Below are 18,618 nucleotides of genomic sequence, written 5' to 3' on the forward strand. Positions count from 1 at the left end.
TCAAGTCCCATAAATTCGCTGCCCCGCAGTGATAACTCAAAGTAGAAACATGGCCATGTCCCCTGCTATTACAGTCCTTTGCAGGCTCTTTGCCCTTGCCCTTTGCCCCTCAAAGCCCAGCCTCCTTGGCTTGGTACAGCAAGTCCTTCTCTGTTTGGCCCTGGCATCTTTCTTCTTGGCCCCCTTCCCTGACCTTTATTTATGGCCCAGCAATATTGAGTTACTTGCAGATGTCCCAAGCAACATGCAGGTGCCTCTGTCTTGACTTACCTCTTTGAAAGAATCCCCGTTCATACCTAGTCCGGGAAGACTTCCTTGACCTTTCCTAGACTGGGCTGGATGCTTCCTCTCTGTCTCTTCCTCTAAACTGTTAGTTCTGTTAGTTCAGGGATTGTGATTTTGAAACCTTGGGTCCCCAGCACCCAGCGTGGGGCCTGCTGGCTCTCTAGCCCTTGCCTGACAGCCCTCTGTGGACAGCCTGGCCCCCAAGGGGGAGGAGAGGGGAAGGGGCTGAGCTATCCTTTTAAATTCCCAATCACAGTGCTCACTCCCCTGGGAGTGAAGGAGGGAGTGGGTAGAGAGGAGCCAGAAGGAAGCAGTTCAGAATGTCAAATAGCTTACACACATCCTTGCCTCCCCTCCCCACCACCACTGGACCAACTACTGCATTGGCCCCATAGTATTTAAGCTACAGGAATGCTACTGAATTTTTATATGGCTTCTTTGTTTTGGCAAAAGGAATGGGATGTCACCTTTGTGGTTGGGTTACAAAAGGAGTCTGGCTCACTCTCTCCCGCTGTCTTGTTCACTTGTTCTGTGGGAAGGCAGCTGCTGTGTTGTAGGTTGCCCTACAGCAGAGAGGCTCATGTAGCAAGGACTAGTAACAGCAACAGTCCGCAGGAACCGGATCCCGTCAATACCACATGAGTGTGCTTCGAAGTGGACCAATACTGGTCAAACCTTCAAGGGAGACCACAGCCCTGGCTGACATCTAAACTGCGGCCTTATACAAGACCTTGAGCCAAATGACCCCCTGCTGCCCAGAGTCCTGACCTACAGAAACCGTTAAATAATACATTTTTGTTGTCCTAGGCTACTGCAAGATTTGGGCATAATTTGTTACACAGCAATAGGTACATAATGCAATCATTATGCCCTATTTTTTCCTGCTCAGTCACTGAGGTTTTAATCCCCCTCCCCTTAACTGTCCCTTACGCTAGTCCTCAAAAATATGGGTAACACATTGAATGTTCTTTCCATGTTGTTTCTATGTCCATAATCATACACAAAATTCTAAGTGTGAGAGATAGGCCATTCCATTATTTATTCATGAGTAGTAATTTCTAGACTCACTTCTGACCTAGGCACCCAAAGTACCCCTTGCACCTGTCAGTTATAGCTGTGCTTTCCTCCCCGCTAAAAGGAAATCCTCAAGAATCTTCTATTTTACATGAGCAATTAGCAGCGGTTGTCAAGAGCCGCAGAAATAGACATGCTTCCATTTTTTTCCACGGGAATCTGGGACTCTGCTTTAGAGTCCTAAAAAACACAGACAGCTCTGAATAACAGTGCATGTGCTGCTCTGAACTCACAGGGCCTCAGAACAGGGGACACAAAATGAGAATCCTTTTATTTTAAACAAACATCCCAGCCTCTCTCTAGCCAAGTGAGTCCTGTTCTTCCAAGCGGACATTGTTTGAGTAATTCTGGAATCTCTGAGGATTGTCTTCCCCGGTCTGTCTCCACGGAAGTATTAAGGACACTGAACTTGGTGCTTCTGGCAGTCCTCATTCTTCACCCCTCCCCAGCTCTGTTCCCTAATGGGAGGACTCTTCTCGTGGTCTGGCTGCCATCCCTCCTCCGCGCTGCCCTCCCATTCTAAGACAAGCTCCACTCTGGCTGCTTTCCTCCCAGAGCGCTGTCTTCCCCTCAGTAACTGTCATGACGTCCTATAATCTTTAGATCTCATCTCCCAGGGGGTAAACTGAGAACTGGGCAGGAATTTTATCTGTCTTATTCACCGCCGTGTCCCCAGGGTTTGGCACCAGCCCTAGAACACAGTAGGCATCAGATCAATAATTGTTAAAGGAACAGGTAGATGGGCTTGTTGGTAAAAATCAAATCTTTTCTCAAAGGACCAACATTTGTCACCCTTAATAAAAGTCATGGCTGATTTCATCAAAAAGAGCTTACTGAGGGTCGACCTCTGGGCTCAGGATTTCATTCAATCCGCACAACAATTCTATGGGGTGGACACTATCATCCTTGTCTTAGAGATGAGGAAATTGAGTCTCAGAGTAATCAAACAGCTTGCCCAAAGCCGCCTAGTTTGGAGGCTGGCTGGCTCCAAACTTGAAACCCATTGGGCTCTCTCATTTTTTTAAAGTTCTTAAAAACATTTTGGAAATTTAAAAAATTCAGATATGGGGGCACCTGGGTAGCTCAGTCGTTAAGTGTCTGTCATGCTGGGCTCAAGCCCCGACATCAGGCTCTCTGCTTGGCGGGAAGCCTGCTTCTCCCTCTCCCACTCCCCCAATTGTGTTCCCTCTCTTGCTATGTCTCTCTCTGTCAAATAAATACATAAAATATTTTTCAAAAATTCAGATATGTACAAAGAAAACAAATCATGAACTGAGATTCCCATTGACCAGAATTTTAACTGATGTTAACATCTTGGTGCATTTTCTTTCAACTTTCTTTTTTTTTCTTTCTCCACCCTGCTTCATTGAGAACATTCAGAAGACTGAGCTCAAGACCCCATCCACCATTTCTAAAGAAAGGCAGAGTCGACTTCTAAGCCGTGCAGCCATGCTGGGACCACGTTCCTGCCTCCCAAGATGGCGGCAGGGAGGTCTGGGTGTGTTGTGGAAAAGCCAGACAGCAATACTTCCACGAGCTCTGGATCTGAGTAGAAAGACTCACAGGAAAGGGGTGACTTGCCTGTCCACTACTGGCGCCCCCAGCAACTTGCTTGCCTAGGAAAGAAGAAATCTGTGCTCTATTCTCACTCAGCCAGTGGGGCTGGTCCCAAGGCCAACTTCCAGGGGAGTACACCCAGAGCCATCAGCCCCCTTTAGAGGGCCAGCCTGGCTCCCTTCCTTACTGAGGCCGCACCTTCCTAACTGTGTGTGTGCATGAGAGAGAGGGGCAAAAGACAGACAGACGGACAACGTTTGATAACCAATGCATCAATGCAATAGTCCCCTCCCTAACCTCCTCACACCCCAGAATGCAGCATGGCACCTCGACTGTACCCACTTTGCATCTGGTACTCACCTGGATCACTGTGTATATTTCCGCGCACTTGACCTGTTTACACCTCTCTTCTGTCAGACTGTGAGTTAGTTCCTCAAGGGCACAGACTATTTCTTACGCATCTTTCACTTTGCAGTTTTTGCCATGTAAAAGATACAAAGGCAGCCAAACTTCAGCTGCAGGAGAATGGAAAAAAAACCAGAAACAACAAAACACTTGGAATCAGACAGACCTGACTCCAGTTCCAGCTCTGCTGCCTTTTAGCTGTGTGACTTTCGGCAAGTGACGTTACCTCTCTGAGCTTCTATTTGCTCCTTGGTAAAATGAGGACAATGCACTTTGAGCTTGATGAATGAGGGTTCACATAAGCCTTCATATGTGTTACACGCCTTAGCACAGCTCCTGGCAAAGATCACGCACTATTTCTAGATCACACTCAGAGTTCTGAGAACTGGGTTCAGGTCTGAGCTTTCGCACAGTCCTAGAGTGAGTCACTCAACCTCTCTGAAGCCCAGTGCCCTCATCTCTAAGAAGACAACCACTTCAGTGAGCTGCTGGGCACTTTAAATAAAAAGAATCCATGCGGGGGCACCTGGGTGGCTCAGTCGTTGAGCGTCTGCCTTCGGCTCAGGTCATGATCCCGGGGTTCTGGGATTGAGCCCCGCATCGGGCTCCCGGCTTGGTGGGAAGCCTGCTTCTCCCTCTCTCACTCCCGTCCCCCTGCTTGTGTTCCCTCTCTCGCTGTGTCTCTCTGTCAAATAAATAAATATTAAAAAAAAAAAAAAAAAAAAAGAATCCATGCGGGCACCTTGGGTGGCTCGGACGTTAAGCGTCTGCCTTTGGCTCAGGTCATGATCCCAGGGTCAGGATTGAGCCCCATGTCAGGCTCCCTGCTCAGCGGGAGGCCTGCTTTTCCCTCTCCCACTTCCCCCCTCCCCACCCCGCTTGTGTTCCCTTTCTTGCTGTGTAGCTGTCAAATGGATAAATAAAGTCTTAAAAAAAAAAGAGGAAAGAAAAGAAAAAAGAATCCATAGGGAAGTACCACACAGTCGGTCTTCAGAGATACATTTTTTTTAAAAGATTTTATTTTTATGATTTATTTGACAGACATATCACAAGTAGGCAGAGAGGCAAGCAGAGAGAAGAAGGGAAGCAGGCTTCCTGCTGAGCAGAGAGCCCGATGTGGGGCTTGATCCCAGGACCCTGGGATCATGACCCGAGCCCAAGGCAGAGGCTTAACCCACTAAGCCACCCAGGTACCCCCAGAGATACATTTTACCCTGTCTAGACGAGCTCCTGCCTTTCCCCTTATACTTTGGAATCACTCAGATACAGCCGTGGAGAGGGGGACAGCATCCAGAGGTGCTCAGGTCTACCCTGAGTCCAAAATTCTAGATTCTAGAAATGGTCACTGGCAGTTTGGCCCAGCCCAGTGGGGCCTCCCATCCGGAGGAGCAAGTTGCCTGAAAACCCAGCTCTCCACACCGAAGGGTACACGGTCCCACTTTCCCCGAGCAGAAAGTGTCCAGGTCTTTCTAAAAAGACAAATCACTCTGTCACCCTTAGAGTTGTGAACAATGACAGAGACGGAGCAAAACGTGCACTCTGTGAGGTCTATAATTAGAAAAGTCGCTCAGAACAGTATAGAACCTTGGGAAGGCTGACAGGGAAGCAATCCAGACTTGGCTGGAATTTTAAAGATGGCCCTTGGGAAGGAAAGGAAGGGATGGGTGCTCCTGTCCCAGGAAGGACAAGGTGGGTTGCCAGGAGGGATGTTGGCCCAGGATGGAATGAAACCCTTTGATTGCTTCAGTGAAGATCTCCGCGCTCGAGTGTCATTTGGAAAAGACATCTCTGCCCAGCCCTGTCCACGTGGCAGATGTCTCCAGGTCTGTAAGAACATCTTCATGAAGTTCTCTGGGCAGCTGTCCCCTTAAATACATGTGGAAACCCAGGCTCTTCCAGGCAGTGGGCATTTTCCCGAACTCACTGGATCTTTTGCCAGCCTATGGACCCGAAGGGGGCAGGCAGCAGCTCCAGGACTGTCCTGACAACATAGGTGCCATCTGGCTTGGTCATGTAGACAGCCCAGTTGGTGCCAAACTGGAAAAAGAAGCAAAGCCATCATGAGGGAGGTAGCGTGCCCGAGGGGTTAGGACTGACCTTGATTTGAGTCTGACTCTAGCTGCAGAATGGTCTTTTCTGTGCCTCAGTTTTCTCATCTGTAAAGTGGGGATGACCGTCATCATACCTGGCCCAGAGAGCTTGAGGACAGAGCCAATGCAAGAATGCCCACTGAGCAATTAAAACAGTGCTCAGCACTTTGTTAAGGAGCAGTAAGCACTCTGTTCTGTGATGAGACTTGCCCGGGGCTTTACAGGAACAGTAACCCCCAGGGCCAGACCTCCTCCTGCCAGGACATTCGACAACTAAAACCCTGCTTCCCTCCAGCATGTCCTCCACGCCTCCCAAGCATGAGCAGGTGCAGGCCCGGCTCACTACACACCAGATACTGCCCATGCATGATTTTACTCTCGGCTCTTGTGGTACGTGCTATCATACCCCCACTTTACGCTTAAGAGGGTAAAGCCAGCAAAGAAGAAATTTTAGCTCACATCTGTCTCCCCATCTTTCTCTTCTACTCTCAGGAGCTAAAAGTTGCTTGATGTTTGATCTTGGGCAAATGATCAGATCCTCTGGGGCTCAGCATCTTGATATGTGAAATGACTTTAAGAACAGGAGAAAGTGGGGTGCCTGGGTGGCTCAGTTGGATGGGCAGCTGCCTTTGGCTTGGGTCATGATCCCAGGGTCCTGGGATCGAGTCCCGCATCGGGTTCCCTGCTCAGCAGAGCCTGCTTCTCTCTCTCCCTCTGCCTGCCTGCCTACTTGTGCTCTCTCTCTCTCTCTAGCTCTCTGTCTAATAAATAAATAAAAATCTTAAAAAAAAAAAAAAAGAACAGAAGAAAGTACTGGGCAGGAAGACAGCTGTGCATGATGCAGGGCCGCAGAGCTGGAGTTAGCAAACTGGGGCTCGGCCCGGCCGTGCGTTGTGAGACTTATGACGGACAGAAGGCACACAGCAGGTGCTCAGTTAATGGAAGCCATTCTTACTGACTGGTGTTGAGTAGCCTAATGGCTTTCCATGCTTCTGTCTGAATCACATTATTATGGGGCATGATCAGTCTCTGGATTTTTTTTTTTTAAAGATTTTATTTATTTATTTGACAGACGGAGATCACAAGTAGGCAGAGAGGCAGGCAGGTGGGAGGGGAAGCAGGCTCCCCACCGAGCAGAAAGCCCGATGTGGGGCTTGATCCCAGGACCCTGGGATCATGACCTGAGCCGAAGGCAGAGGCTTTAACCCACTGAGCCACCCAGGCGCCCTGGTTGTTGTCGTTTTTTTTTTTTTAATTAATGCTTTAAGGAAGGAGATTTTTCTGCTTGGCAGGCTCTGCCTGAGGGTATGGATGAAACCTGAGTGGTGGCGAGTCTGAGGGCCCCATCCTCGGCCCCCAATTCATCATTTGTTATTTGCATTTTTGGTTTCAGTTCTGCCCCTCCCTCCTTTAGCTTTTTAAAATTCACCTTCTCTCGTTTGCCAACATCTAATCTGTTTGGGGAAAACAGCAATGAGCAGTTGGCCTAAGCCGGGGCCTGGGGAGCCAGGGAGCTGGCACCCTGAGGTGGTTTCCTCACATGGCCTTGGACACGACAAGGTGCTGGGCAGCCATTTCTGCCCCTGGAACGTGAGAGGAGTCCATATTGTGGATTCAATGCCTTTATGGCGGCATTTGCATCTGAACTGAGGAACCATGGGCTGCTAACTCTGCCTGGTTTGCAGGCCTGGTAAGAAGCAGAAAAACAACGGAGCTGTCTGCACGGAAGGCAATGCTTTGAAACCCCGGGGCACAAAAGCAAATGAAAGCAAACAACCCCTTCTCTCCCAGGGTGTAAACAGCTCCAAAAGCAGACATCTCCAGGGCACCAGGCGCTCCTGTTCTCCTAGTCTGCAAAGCACTGTTATATCTCCCCCAGGGCCCAAGGGAATTGGTCTTGTTTATAGACCCACAAAGGCAGGGAGACGGCCGTGAGAAGCAGTGAGCCTGAACTGACCATGAACGCCAGCTCGCCACCATCTGGCTGCATGTCCTTCGGCAGGCCATTTTACTTCTCTGGAAGTGGGAGTAACGCCCCCCCCCCCCGCCACTTCCCTGATAGGCTGGGGTCAAGATGAAATGAGATGCTGTGTTTAGAAGGGCTGATGATGTCACCTGGAAGTTCAAGGGCCTGTGGGATTCTCTAGGCCAGTGGCTTTAACCTTTTGGGGACTCTGGGGGACACAGACCTCTTGGGGAGCCTGGGAAAGCTACTGACACTCCCCAAATGTACATATACACACAAAAAAACTTACCACTGAGCCAGATTAAGAACTCATCGAATCTGCTTTTCACCATTTCTTTTTTTTTCTTTTAAGATTTTATTTATTTATTTGACAGAGAGAAAGATCACAAGTAGACAGAGAGGCAGGCAGAGGGGGGGGGGGAAGCAGGCTCCCTGCTGAGCAGAGAGCCTGATGCGGGGCTCAATCCCAGGACCCTGAGATCATGACCTGAGCCGAAAGCAGAGGCTTAACCCACTGAGCCACCCAGGCACCCCATGCTTTTCACCATTTCTAAGGGCACAATTCAGTTCCCTTTCTTTTTGGAATCCAGTGTACCCTCTGTCCCATGGCCTATAAGGCCGTCAGTCCCATCATTTCTCCTCCTTATTCACTGTTATAGCCTCTTTGGCCCTCTCACGACTTAATCAAACTCACCAAGTGTATGGGCACTAAACATGCTGCTTCCTTTGCCTGGAAATCTTCTCTAGACCTTTGTCTGCCTCATTTTTTATTATTTATATCTCTGCGCCGATGTCCTCCTCCAAGACAGGCCCTTCCTGGCTATCTAAAGCAGCGGCGGGCAAACTATTTTTCTGTAACAGGCCAGACAGGAACTATTTTAGACTCTGCAGGCCACAGGGCTTCCTTGTAACTGTCCAGCTGTGCTGTTGTAGGGCCAAAGCGGCTACAGACAAAACGTACAGGAATGGACGGGGCTGTGTGCCAATAAAACTTTATTTACAATAGTAAAGGGACCGGGCTGGATTTGCCCTGGACCAGTGTTTGTTGACCTCGGATTCCTTTCTCTGCACTCTTTTCTCCATAGTCCTCATCATTCTCAGAAACTGTTTATTTTGCTCCTTGTTTGTTGTCTGTCTCTTGCACTAGACTGTGAACTATGAGGACAAGGCCTGGCTTGTCTGCTCACTGCTGTCTCCCCAGCCCTAGCTCAGTGCTCAGCACACAGCAGACACTCCAGTGGCTGTTGTGTGAAGGAATAATTTCCAGCGATTCATGCAAGCTTGGGCAAGCTTGTCGGCCAACAGGGCACACAGAACGGTAGCTATGTGTCCTGGCTGGCAGCCTGGGAGGCCAGGGACGCCAGGGATGCACCTGGTGTACCTTTTCCAGAAAGGCAAGGTGCTTACCTCTCTCATGACTTGCCTGCAGGCTCCGCAGGGTGAGATAAAGTCATCTTGCAGGTCACTGTGGGGACAGAGAATCAAACCCGGATCAGTCTCTCCTGAGGCATGAGGACAGCTGTGGAGATCAGGCCCCAAGGCTCTGCCCAGCTCTGGATGAGGTCACACCCCACCCCACCAGGCAGTTTCCAACCAGAGGTGTGTCGTTTTCATCAGTGCCTTTGGGAAACGTTTAGTGAGCACTTACTGTCACCCACACACCGGGGACACAAAACACTCACTGTCACCCACATTCCAGGGATACAAAGGTTAAGAGGAATGTGTCTCTGGCCTTCAGGAGTCTGCTCAGCCCAGTGAACAAGCAGACACCTGGATGAATTATCATTTTAAACAAAACGCGTTAAGAACGTACTCTAAGAGGAGACAATCCCTGACAGGGGAACAATAGAGAATATTTTGTGGAGGAGATAGCATTTGGTCCTGTCCTTGGAAAAAATGGAGCATTCCTAAGTCACCATTAGCAAGCAGCTACTGTGTGCCAAGATCTGTACCAGGCATTGGCTATCTATTATTTCTTTGAATTCTCAGTGCAACCTGAGTGTCAGAATGACCATTTTATCTGCAAGAAAACAGGTTCAGTGAAATGAAGTAACTAACAGAGGTGCTAGGCCGAAGCCCCATGTTTTTCTGTGCTGCAGGCAACAGAAATAGTATGTGCGAAGGCCCTGTGGCATGCAAAAAAATAAGACATGTGAGTCAAAGGGTAAAACAGGCTCTTGGCATCTGAGAAGTCTAGGGAAGAGATGCTTACAGCCAAGGGTTGGCCTCTCAGAAAGGAGCCACCTACAGGCAGTCCTCTAGCTTTGAGCAGGATGAGGAGTGGCACTTAAGGAAGGTGAGTTTAACAGTAGGGACCGCCAAGCCTGCTGGAGCACCAGCGGTTATGTCCGCTACCACCATCGTCCTTGCTCTTCTCGACCCACCTCTGCAAGGACACAGGACTTCAGTTTTGGTTTTTGGTGGCTCCTCCTTTCGCTAACCATGTGTGACTTTAACCAAGTCATTTTAACCCTTTCAATGTGCATTTCTTTGCCTGTAACATGTAGGGAATCATGGCATCTACTTTGCAGGAATGCTGGAAGACAAAATGAGATAAAGTGTGCCAAGGGCAGGGTGCCTGGGTGGCTCAGTGTGTTAAGCCTCTGCCTTCGGCTCAGGTCATGATCTCAGGGTCCTGGGATCGAGCCCCACATCAGGCTGTCTGCTCAGCAGGGAGCCTGCTTCCCCCTCTCTCTCTGCCTGCCTCTCTGCCTCCTTGTGATCTTTCTCTCTGTCAAATAAATAAATAAAAAATCTTAAAAAAAAAAAGTGTGCCAAGGGCTTTGTAAACCTTAGAGTGGTCTACACGTATCACTACTGCCTATACTACTGGGCACTCATTCCTTTACACGTATTAGCTCTGTCTTCATTTTAGTACCTCCTCATATAGATTTATTATATATAACTTACATATAATTTAAAATTAACTTATCATATATATGTTGGCAATGATTACCATATTATTTAATATGTGCCTGGAGGGTTCCAGGCATCCTGCAAAGCACTTAAATGAATTATCTCATTTTAACTGACAAATGTTTATTGGTGCATTGTGCCAGGCCCTGTTGGCGCTGGGGATATAGCAATGAGCAAAACAGACAAAACTCATTGCACTCGGGAGTCAGGACTACTGAGAGAAGCCAGATAATTGACTAACGAACCAACCAACAATGCATGAGGTGGAGATAGACACAGATGGTAGGGATGGCATAAAGCAGCTGAGGGAAGAGACAGTGATAATGTGTTATTTCATTGAATCCTCGTAACTCCCTTTCATATGTGGGGTTCCAAAGAAAGGTTCTGCTGCATGGAAAGGTGAGTCCTTTCTGAGCAGGCTCCCAGCTTCAGAACAAAAGGCCACGGGGATGTGAGAGGGTAGGGACCTGTGACCCAGGATGCACACTGAGCCAAATGAACCCTTATGATTACCAGGTGATGGGTGTTGCAGCCAGAGCCTTCCAGAAGCTCTTTGGAGGCTGGATTCTGTGTTATTTTTTACTTTTTCCCATACATGTTGACCATACCAGACGGGCACGGGAAAGGAGCAACAAAGACCAATTGGAGAATCTCTATCTTCAGGGATCTTACTGTTTGGAAGAGGAGATAAAGTCTGCATGTTAATACTTCCAAACAGGCAGGCTGTGGTTAAGACCATGGGAGAGGACGGGGACCCCTGGGTGCCTCGGTTGGTTGAACCTCTGACTCTTGATTTCGGCACAGGTCATGATCTCGGAGTTGTGAGATTGAGCCCCACGTCAGGTTCCACACTCAGCAGGTAGTCGGCTTCAGATTCTCTCCCTCTCCATCTCCCCTTCTCTCTGTGTCATCTCCCCTAAAATAAATAAATCTTAAAAAAAAAAAAAAAGACCATGGTAGAGGAGTTCTGATTGAAATTCAGCCTCCCTTCCATGCCTTGTAAGGCCTTGTATAATCTGGCCTCTGCCAAGCTCACCACTCCCTTTCTCAGTCTTGTGATATGCATGGCCAGCTATCCAAAGGACAGTTCCCTGGACAAGGTGACCGGCATTAGGGTCTTCAAGGGGGTGGGTGAACATGCATTCAACCAGGAAGTTGGACTTGGCTTTGGCTTCAAAGGTCAGAAGAAATCACTTCCAGGCAACATAGCTCTTAGGCTGAGAGAGAGCCTGGTAACAGTACTGGCTTCCCCTTACGTTGCACTTCTCTGTGCCGGGCTCCTATGCTAAGGACTTCAGGGTCACGAACTCATTTAATCCCCTAACAACCCCATAAGGTAGGGGCTATGTAGGTAGTCTTATCATCCTCATGTTTTTTTTTTTTTTTTTTTTTAAGATTTTATTTATTTATTTGACAGAGAGAAATCACAAGTAAGCAGAGAGGCAGGCAGAGAGAGAGGAGGAAACAGGCTCCCTGCTGAGCAGAGAGCCCAATGTGGGGCTCGAACCCAGGAACTGGGATCATGACCTGAGCCGAAGGCAGCGGCTTAACCCACTGAGCCACCCAGGCGCCCCTTATCATCCTCATGTTATAGGTCGTGGAAGATGACATGACCTGCCCAAGGTCACAGAGCTAGCAGGATCAAAATCTGAATCCAGGATTTGCGGGTTCTGCCTTTGGGAGTTTTGCAGCTTGCAAAAGTCATAAGGATAAAGTGAAAACAGTAGCTGTGTTGCATACTCTGTGCCAGGACCTGTACAGAAATCACTTCCTGTCGTGTGGTGACAGCCCAGGGTGTGTGTGTCAATCTTCTCCATGCTAGGGACGAAAAGCAGTGAAACAGGGTTACCCAGGTCTCACTAACCTCGGAACCAGGGTTTTTAACCATTACTCAATCTTCCTGTCAAGAGTAAGAATCGAAAGCTTGGGAGAAGACACGCCCCAAAATATGGTTGGTGCAGCGGAACATCGACCTCTCCCGCATTGTGCTGGGATCAACAGTTTCTGTATTTGTGCTGATTCTGCTCACACGCTGGGACCATCTATCTGCTCACACGCTGGGACCATCCTTATCAGATGCGGCGACGGGCTGGAAAACGATCGCCTTTGATGCCTACACTGGGGCCCACCCTGGGACAAGCTTAGCTTCCTGTTAGCAAAATCCCATCCTGGGCTCCACATTCTGGAGCTCCACACGTCCTGGAGCTCTCGAAGGGGCTCTCTGAAACTCTTCACACCCATCAGTGTTAGTTAACAAGGGAGCTGGCACTTTCCACTCATTCTGCAAACCCACGTACCCAATTTACCAAGTCATTAATGTAATAATGGCTGCATTTCTGGCTCAGGGACGCTGGGACAGGCTGGATCCCTGGAGCAGAGCAGTTGGGTGCTAGAAAAATGCAGGTTTAATGTAAATAAGGACATTTGCTAATCATCACGAGTGATACCCAGTCCTTTTTCTTATCCTCTTTTGCTGACTTTGGCCTCCTTTTCACCCAGAATACCATCATTTTCTTGGATCAGCTTTGTATGAGTTATTTTCCCACACCCTACTTTTAAATTAAGTGTAATCCACATCCTGAGCTCTGCTCATCTGCACAAAATGTTCCCAGCACAGCCTCATTTATTCCTCCCTAAGCTGAAGGGGAGCCAGGACAGACCGTGGTGACAAGGGAAGGCTCTGGGAAGCTGGGCCCTTCTCCGTCAGCCCCCCTTGGCTCCAGTCGCTCAGGAAAATAGACTTCAATAGCCTGGTCCACTTTGGGGCCAGACTGAGGCAAAGTTTAGGATCCTATAAAGAAACAGGGGCTTGGGGGCAACTGGGTGGCTCAGTGGGTTAAAGCCTCTGCCTTCGGCTCAGGTCATGATCCTAGGGTCATAGGATCAAGCCCTGCATCAGGCTCTCTGCTCAGCAGGGAGCCTGCTTCCTCCCCTCTCTCCCTCTCTGCTTGCCTCTCTGCCTACTTGTGATCTCTGTCTGTCGAGTAAATAGGTAAAATCTTAAAAAAAAGAAAAAAGGAAAAAGAAATGGGGGTTGTTTCTACCATGTGGCCCCTGCAGGGCATTGTGCTAAGTCCCTGCATTTCTGCCCACAAGGCCCTGCAGGGCCACCACGAGGGAGGGGTAGTGCACTCCTCGTCTGTGACCCAGGCACCTGGAGGTCCTGAAAGACCAACGTCTGGTCAGCCTTGCAGTCGCTCTCTGGGTAGATTAAACATTTCCCGTGGCATCTCCCCCACACCATTACTCTGCTGAGAAAACTCTCTTGGGGGCATCTGGGTGGCTCCATGGGTTAAGCCTCCTGGACTCTTGATTTGGGCTCAGGTCATGATCTCAGGGTCATGACATTGAGCCCTGTGTGGGGTTTCACGCTCGGCAGGGAGTCTGCTGGAGATTCTCCCTCCCCCAACTCGCACTCCTCCCAAATAAATAAATAAATAAATAAAATCTTGAAAAAAAAAAAAAAGAGTAATAAAAGAGAACTTGTCCTCAGACAATGCAAAGGTGCACACAAGAGCAATTCACCATCAAACCGGAAGGGGAACAGAGTCTGAGGGAGTGAAAGGCCCATCCGTGCTCAAATCCTGACGCCACCTTGCCTAGGTCTGGGGCCAACAGAGCTATCCTATGACCTATGACAAGAACTCAGTGAATGTTCTGTGAGGGTCCACATATGGGAGCCTTGATATTTATTTATTTATTATTAAATTAACATATAATGTGTTCTTTGTTTCAGGGGTGAGTCTGTGATTCATCAGTCTTACACAATTTGCAGCACTCACCATAGCACATACCCTCCGCCATGTTCATCACCCAGCACCCCCATCCCTCTCCACTCCAGCAACCCTCAGTTTGTTTCCTGAGACCAAGAGTCTCTTAAGGTTTGTTTCCCTCTCTGGTTTCACCTTGTTTCATTTCTCCCTCCCTTCCTCGCTGATCCTCTGTCTTGTTTCTCAAATTCTTCAAATCGGTGAGATCATAGGATAAATGTCTTTCTCTGATTGATTTACTTCGCTTAGCATAATACCCTCTAGTTCTAGCCATGTCATTGGAAATGGCAAGATTTCGTTCGGGGTTTTTTGATGGCTGCATAGTATTCCACTGTGTATATGTATATGTGTGTGTGTGTGTTTATGTGTGTGTGTATGTATATATGTGTGTGTATATATATATATATACACACACACACACACCGGATCTTTTTTTTTTTTAAGATTTTATTTATTTATTTGACAGAGATCACAAGTAGGCAGAGAAGCAGGCAGAGAGAGATAGGAGGAAGCAGGCTCTCTGCTGAGCAGAGAGCCTGATGCGGGGCTCGATCCCAGGACCCTGGGATCATGACCTGAGCCGAAGGCAGAGGTCTTAACCCACTGAGCCACCCAGGTGCCCCAACACCGGATCTTCTTTATCCATTCATCTGTTGATGGACATCTAGGCTCTTTCCATAGTTTGGCTATGGTGGACATTGCTGCTATAAACATTGGGGTGCATGTGCCCCTTCGGATCACTACATTTGTATCTTTAGGGTAAATACCCAGTAGTGCAACTGCTGGGTCATAGGATAGCTCTATTTTCAACTTTTTGAGGAACCTCCATGCTGTTTTCCGGAGTGGCTGCAGGAACCTGGTTATTTATGTTGGAGCATGTACAGAGAGTTGATTAATGCTTTTGTTCAGTCAGGACCCGAATGGAATCTGATTAGTGTGAACTGTAACCCGGGTTGACCTGGCTGTCACCCCACCAGCTTGTCTTGGTAGCCTGCTTCCTGGCACTCAGAGGTGGGGAATGCCAAGTGTAGCAGTCACCTCTCCCAGTGAGGGATCCCTGAGGCAGCTCAATGAGAGTGGGGAAGGGTGTTTGACTTCTCGGCATAGCATGGTTGTGTGGAATGAGCCCAGAGTGAGGCTGCAGAGATCTGGGATCCTCCCAGCTTTGCCACGAATTCCCAGGGAAGTCACCCAACCTCGCTGGGTCTGTGTGTCCATCTGTAAAATAGGGTCGTGGCCAGGGAGTCTATATCAGGTGATTCTTAGGTCCCTCCAGCTTTAGGTTTCTATGCTGCCTTTCTGTTGTGGCTTGCGGGCATCCTGTTGTAGTCTGCGCTGTTATTAGAACAAAAACCACACCTACCCTTAAGCTAAAGATACTTTGGTTGTTTATCTGCTCTGGGCTCACTGAGGGCAGAGTCCATTTCTTTCTTTTTTTTTTTTTAAAGGTTTTATTTATTTATTTGTGGGAGGAAGAGAGAGAGAGACCACGCACAAGCAGGGGAAGTGGCAGGCAGAGGGAGAAGTAGGCTCTCCTCTGAGCAAGGAGTCCGATGCAGGACTTGATTCCAAGACCCTGAGATCATGACCTGAGCTGAAGGCAGTTGCCTAACTGACTGAACCATCCCAGGCATCCTGGGCAGAGTCCATTTCTGATTTTTCTCTCTATTCTCAGCACTCAGCCAAGCCCGACAGTGCCTGGCACATAGGAAGTACAGAATAAATGTGTTAGATGAATGAATGGATGGATAACATGTGTGGTTAGCGTTGGCCAAACAGATGGATGCATACGGCTGCAACCTTCCTTTCCCACCCCTTACCTGGAGATAGCGATGGCCCTGAACTCTCTGTGTCCTTCTGAGATTGCCTTCTGGATTGCCGTCCGCTCCGCACAGACGCCCAACGGGTAGCAGATGTTTTCTATGTTGCACCCTGAGAAGAGAGGAAAACCCAGTGGCATTTCCAGCAGAACCACTTCCCGTGGCAGGTGTTGCGGAAGAGGCTTGCCCCATTCCAGCGCAGGGAGAACACTATTACTCAGAGAGGACAGCTTGACAGGAAGCACTGGGAGACTCGGTGAACCCCTGCTACTGCTATGGCCCTTCCCAGCATTCCGACCCTTGTCACTCACCCAATACCTCCATCTTGAAGCATAGCCTGGGAGCAGGGGCAGCACAGCCCCACCTCCCCAGCAAAGGTCAAGGGAGATGCCATGGCTTAAGAGGCTGAGCAGAACTCCCCCAGGCCTGGATCTAAGAGACAGAAGGTTCAACGATTGGGTCTGGGCAGAATTTTGGTGGTGTTTACCCGCTCTCAGAGTTCAAGTGAATGCTATTTGAGTCGTGTTACAAAACGAACTGTCAAATCCAACACACTAGCAAACAAGGAACTCCCAAGCTTTGCAAAAGGTGTCTGTGATTGCACAAGCCTTCAGGCAATCCCAGCCCTCCAAGGGGCGGCCGGCTGCTTGGTGGCAGAGCCCACAGTCAGAGAGTCCTCCCCAGTGTCCCTCCCAGGAGTGTCCCTGGGGAACAATGGGCAAAGCCTGTTCCCAGGACACAAAACACTGGCATAGCCAGACTGACTGACTAACAAACTCCCCATTTTCACGGAGATAATCGCTGCAGAAAGTGGGCTTCCCCCTGACTGTCGGGATGTGGTCTGTGTCACTCTTCATGGCTTGCCTTTCTTTCTGAGGCAGAGATTATCAATTGCCCCCCAGGATTTATTTTCTCCTTCTTCCTTTTTAAAAAAAATATTTTATTTATTTATTAGCGAGAGAGAGCACGGACAGGTGTGAGTCACCCATGCACAAGTGGGGAGAGAGGGAGGAGGGGGAGAGGGAGAAACACTGAGTAGGGGGCCTGATGTGGGGCTCGATCTCAGAACCCTGAAATCACGACCTGACCATGCCAGACCCGAAGATCATGACCCAAAGCAGAGCCTTAACCGCCACCCAGGTGCCCCTCTCCTTCTTGCGTTAAGTAAGAAGTAAGTACGTAAGCCAATATGGCTGCTCACACGGCCGCTCAGCTAGAGACCGTATTTGCTGGATACCTCGGCAGCACAGTACAACCATGCGACTAAGTTTTGGTCAGCGGGTGTGGCCCAAAGCGAGATGGGAAACTTCAGGATCACATTTTTGGTAAAGAGATGGATAGCCTTTGGCTCCTTTCTTTTATGTTCTCCAGGCTGGGGGGAGTTGGGACAGCTCTGGCTGTGTCCTTTATGGTCATAGGGATGGAGAAGCAAGAGGACAGAAAGCACTCGGGACCCTGGTCCAACTCATGCAGCAGAGTCGAATCACCTGTTTGCCCTGGCACAACGGTCTACTCTGAGTTGTTATGTGAGAATAAAAGAGAATCCTGTCATGTTGGAGTCATTGTGTTTGGGAATTTTTGTTACAGCTGCTTTAACCTACACCTAACTGATAGAGAAATTGGTAATGAGAGTGAAATGCAGCCTTGAAAAAGCAAACATCTAAAATACATAGTCTTGGGACGTCTGGGTGGCTCAGTCAGTTGTGTCTGCCTTCTGCACAGGTCATGATCCCAGGGTTCTAGGATCAAGTCCCGCATTGGGTGCCTGGCTTTTTAGGAGCCTGTTTCTCCCTCTACCTACTCCTTCCTTGACCTGCCACTCCCCTGGCTTGTGCTCTCTGACAAAAGAAATAAAACCTTAAGAAAAAAAAAATAATGGCCTTGGCTTAGCAGTTGGGCGACGTGAATGGGAAAACAGGCATGGCCCTGTGGAAAGCTGATGGCCCTTGTTACTCTGTGGCAGGTTATTTGGTAACGCCGCATCCTTTAATAACCTGAGAAGCAGACTGTGCTACATACCATTAGGATTTACTACCTGACAATTGGGAATCAGCCCCATGGCAAAGATCTGATGAAGAGTGACACCTTCTTACCCAGTCTATTGTTTTGGGGCCTCAAGGGGGCCATTATCAAAACAACGCAGCAGGGATGGGCCAAACAGGGAAGCCAGTTACTAAAAAAAGGGAGTTGGTAGGCTTAAGAACTATGCCCAGAAAGGATCTTTGAGTATGGTACTCTTGTACGGAAGAGACTGGAAGCAAATAAACCAGGAGGTTTCTAAGTGTTTCACAGAACTGGCTAGCCCAGAGAAGCCAAAAGTCTGCTCTGTAAAATCCTGTGATTGTTTAATCCCAAAAGAAACCCTTAGGTCCCCAAAACCCCACCGTCAGAAGTGAGCTGAGAGAGTTGTATGCACCCAAGATGGGGGGAATTCTCCCCCAAAGGCACTTCAGATGTGTGGCTGAGGTTAGGATAGTCAAGGAAGCAGCTCCCAGAGGGCAAAGCCTGGGGCCACTGTAGAGAGTGGACAGTTACCCTCAGGGCAGAAAGGTAAGAGAGTGTGTACCAGGGCAGGGAGCCTTCACACTTCTTGCCCAGCAGAACTGATAACTGCATGGACTGGTGGCCACTGTGTGCTCCCTGTTCTTCCCTTTTCTGATCAGAAGATTTGATAGTGGTTATCCTTTCCTACTCTTTCCTGCTTCTTCTCTGCACTGAATATTGTGGGAGTGAAT

At 48.8% G+C, this 18,618-nt stretch overlaps 1 protein-coding gene across 2 annotated transcripts in view; it reads right to left on the minus strand.

The window, feature by feature from the left end:
* The window catches only part of CDA (cytidine deaminase), a 30,691-nt gene that overhangs the window by 2,502 nt on the left and 9,571 nt on the right, over nt 1–18,618 (minus strand). Inside the window, exons 2-4 of one of the 2 annotated variants that reach the window (XM_047727791.1) lie at nt 15,884–15,995; nt 8,785–8,842; nt 4,849–5,358 (exon numbers count right to left, since the gene is read on the minus strand). In XM_047727791.1, coding sequence (XP_047583747.1) covers nt 5,242–5,358; nt 8,785–8,842; nt 15,884–15,995 — 287 coding nt within the window. In that variant the 3' untranslated portion in view covers nt 4,849–5,241. Of the gene's footprint in view, nt 1–4,848; nt 5,359–8,784; nt 8,843–15,883; nt 15,996–18,618 lie in introns of those variants that run through there. The other variant, XM_047727792.1, reaches the window with a different exon arrangement.

Source organism: Lutra lutra, chromosome 4, assembly GCF_902655055.1.
Source record: "Lutra lutra chromosome 4, mLutLut1.2, whole genome shotgun sequence".
Classification (NCBI taxonomy): Eukaryota; Metazoa; Chordata; class Mammalia; order Carnivora; family Mustelidae; genus Lutra; species Lutra lutra.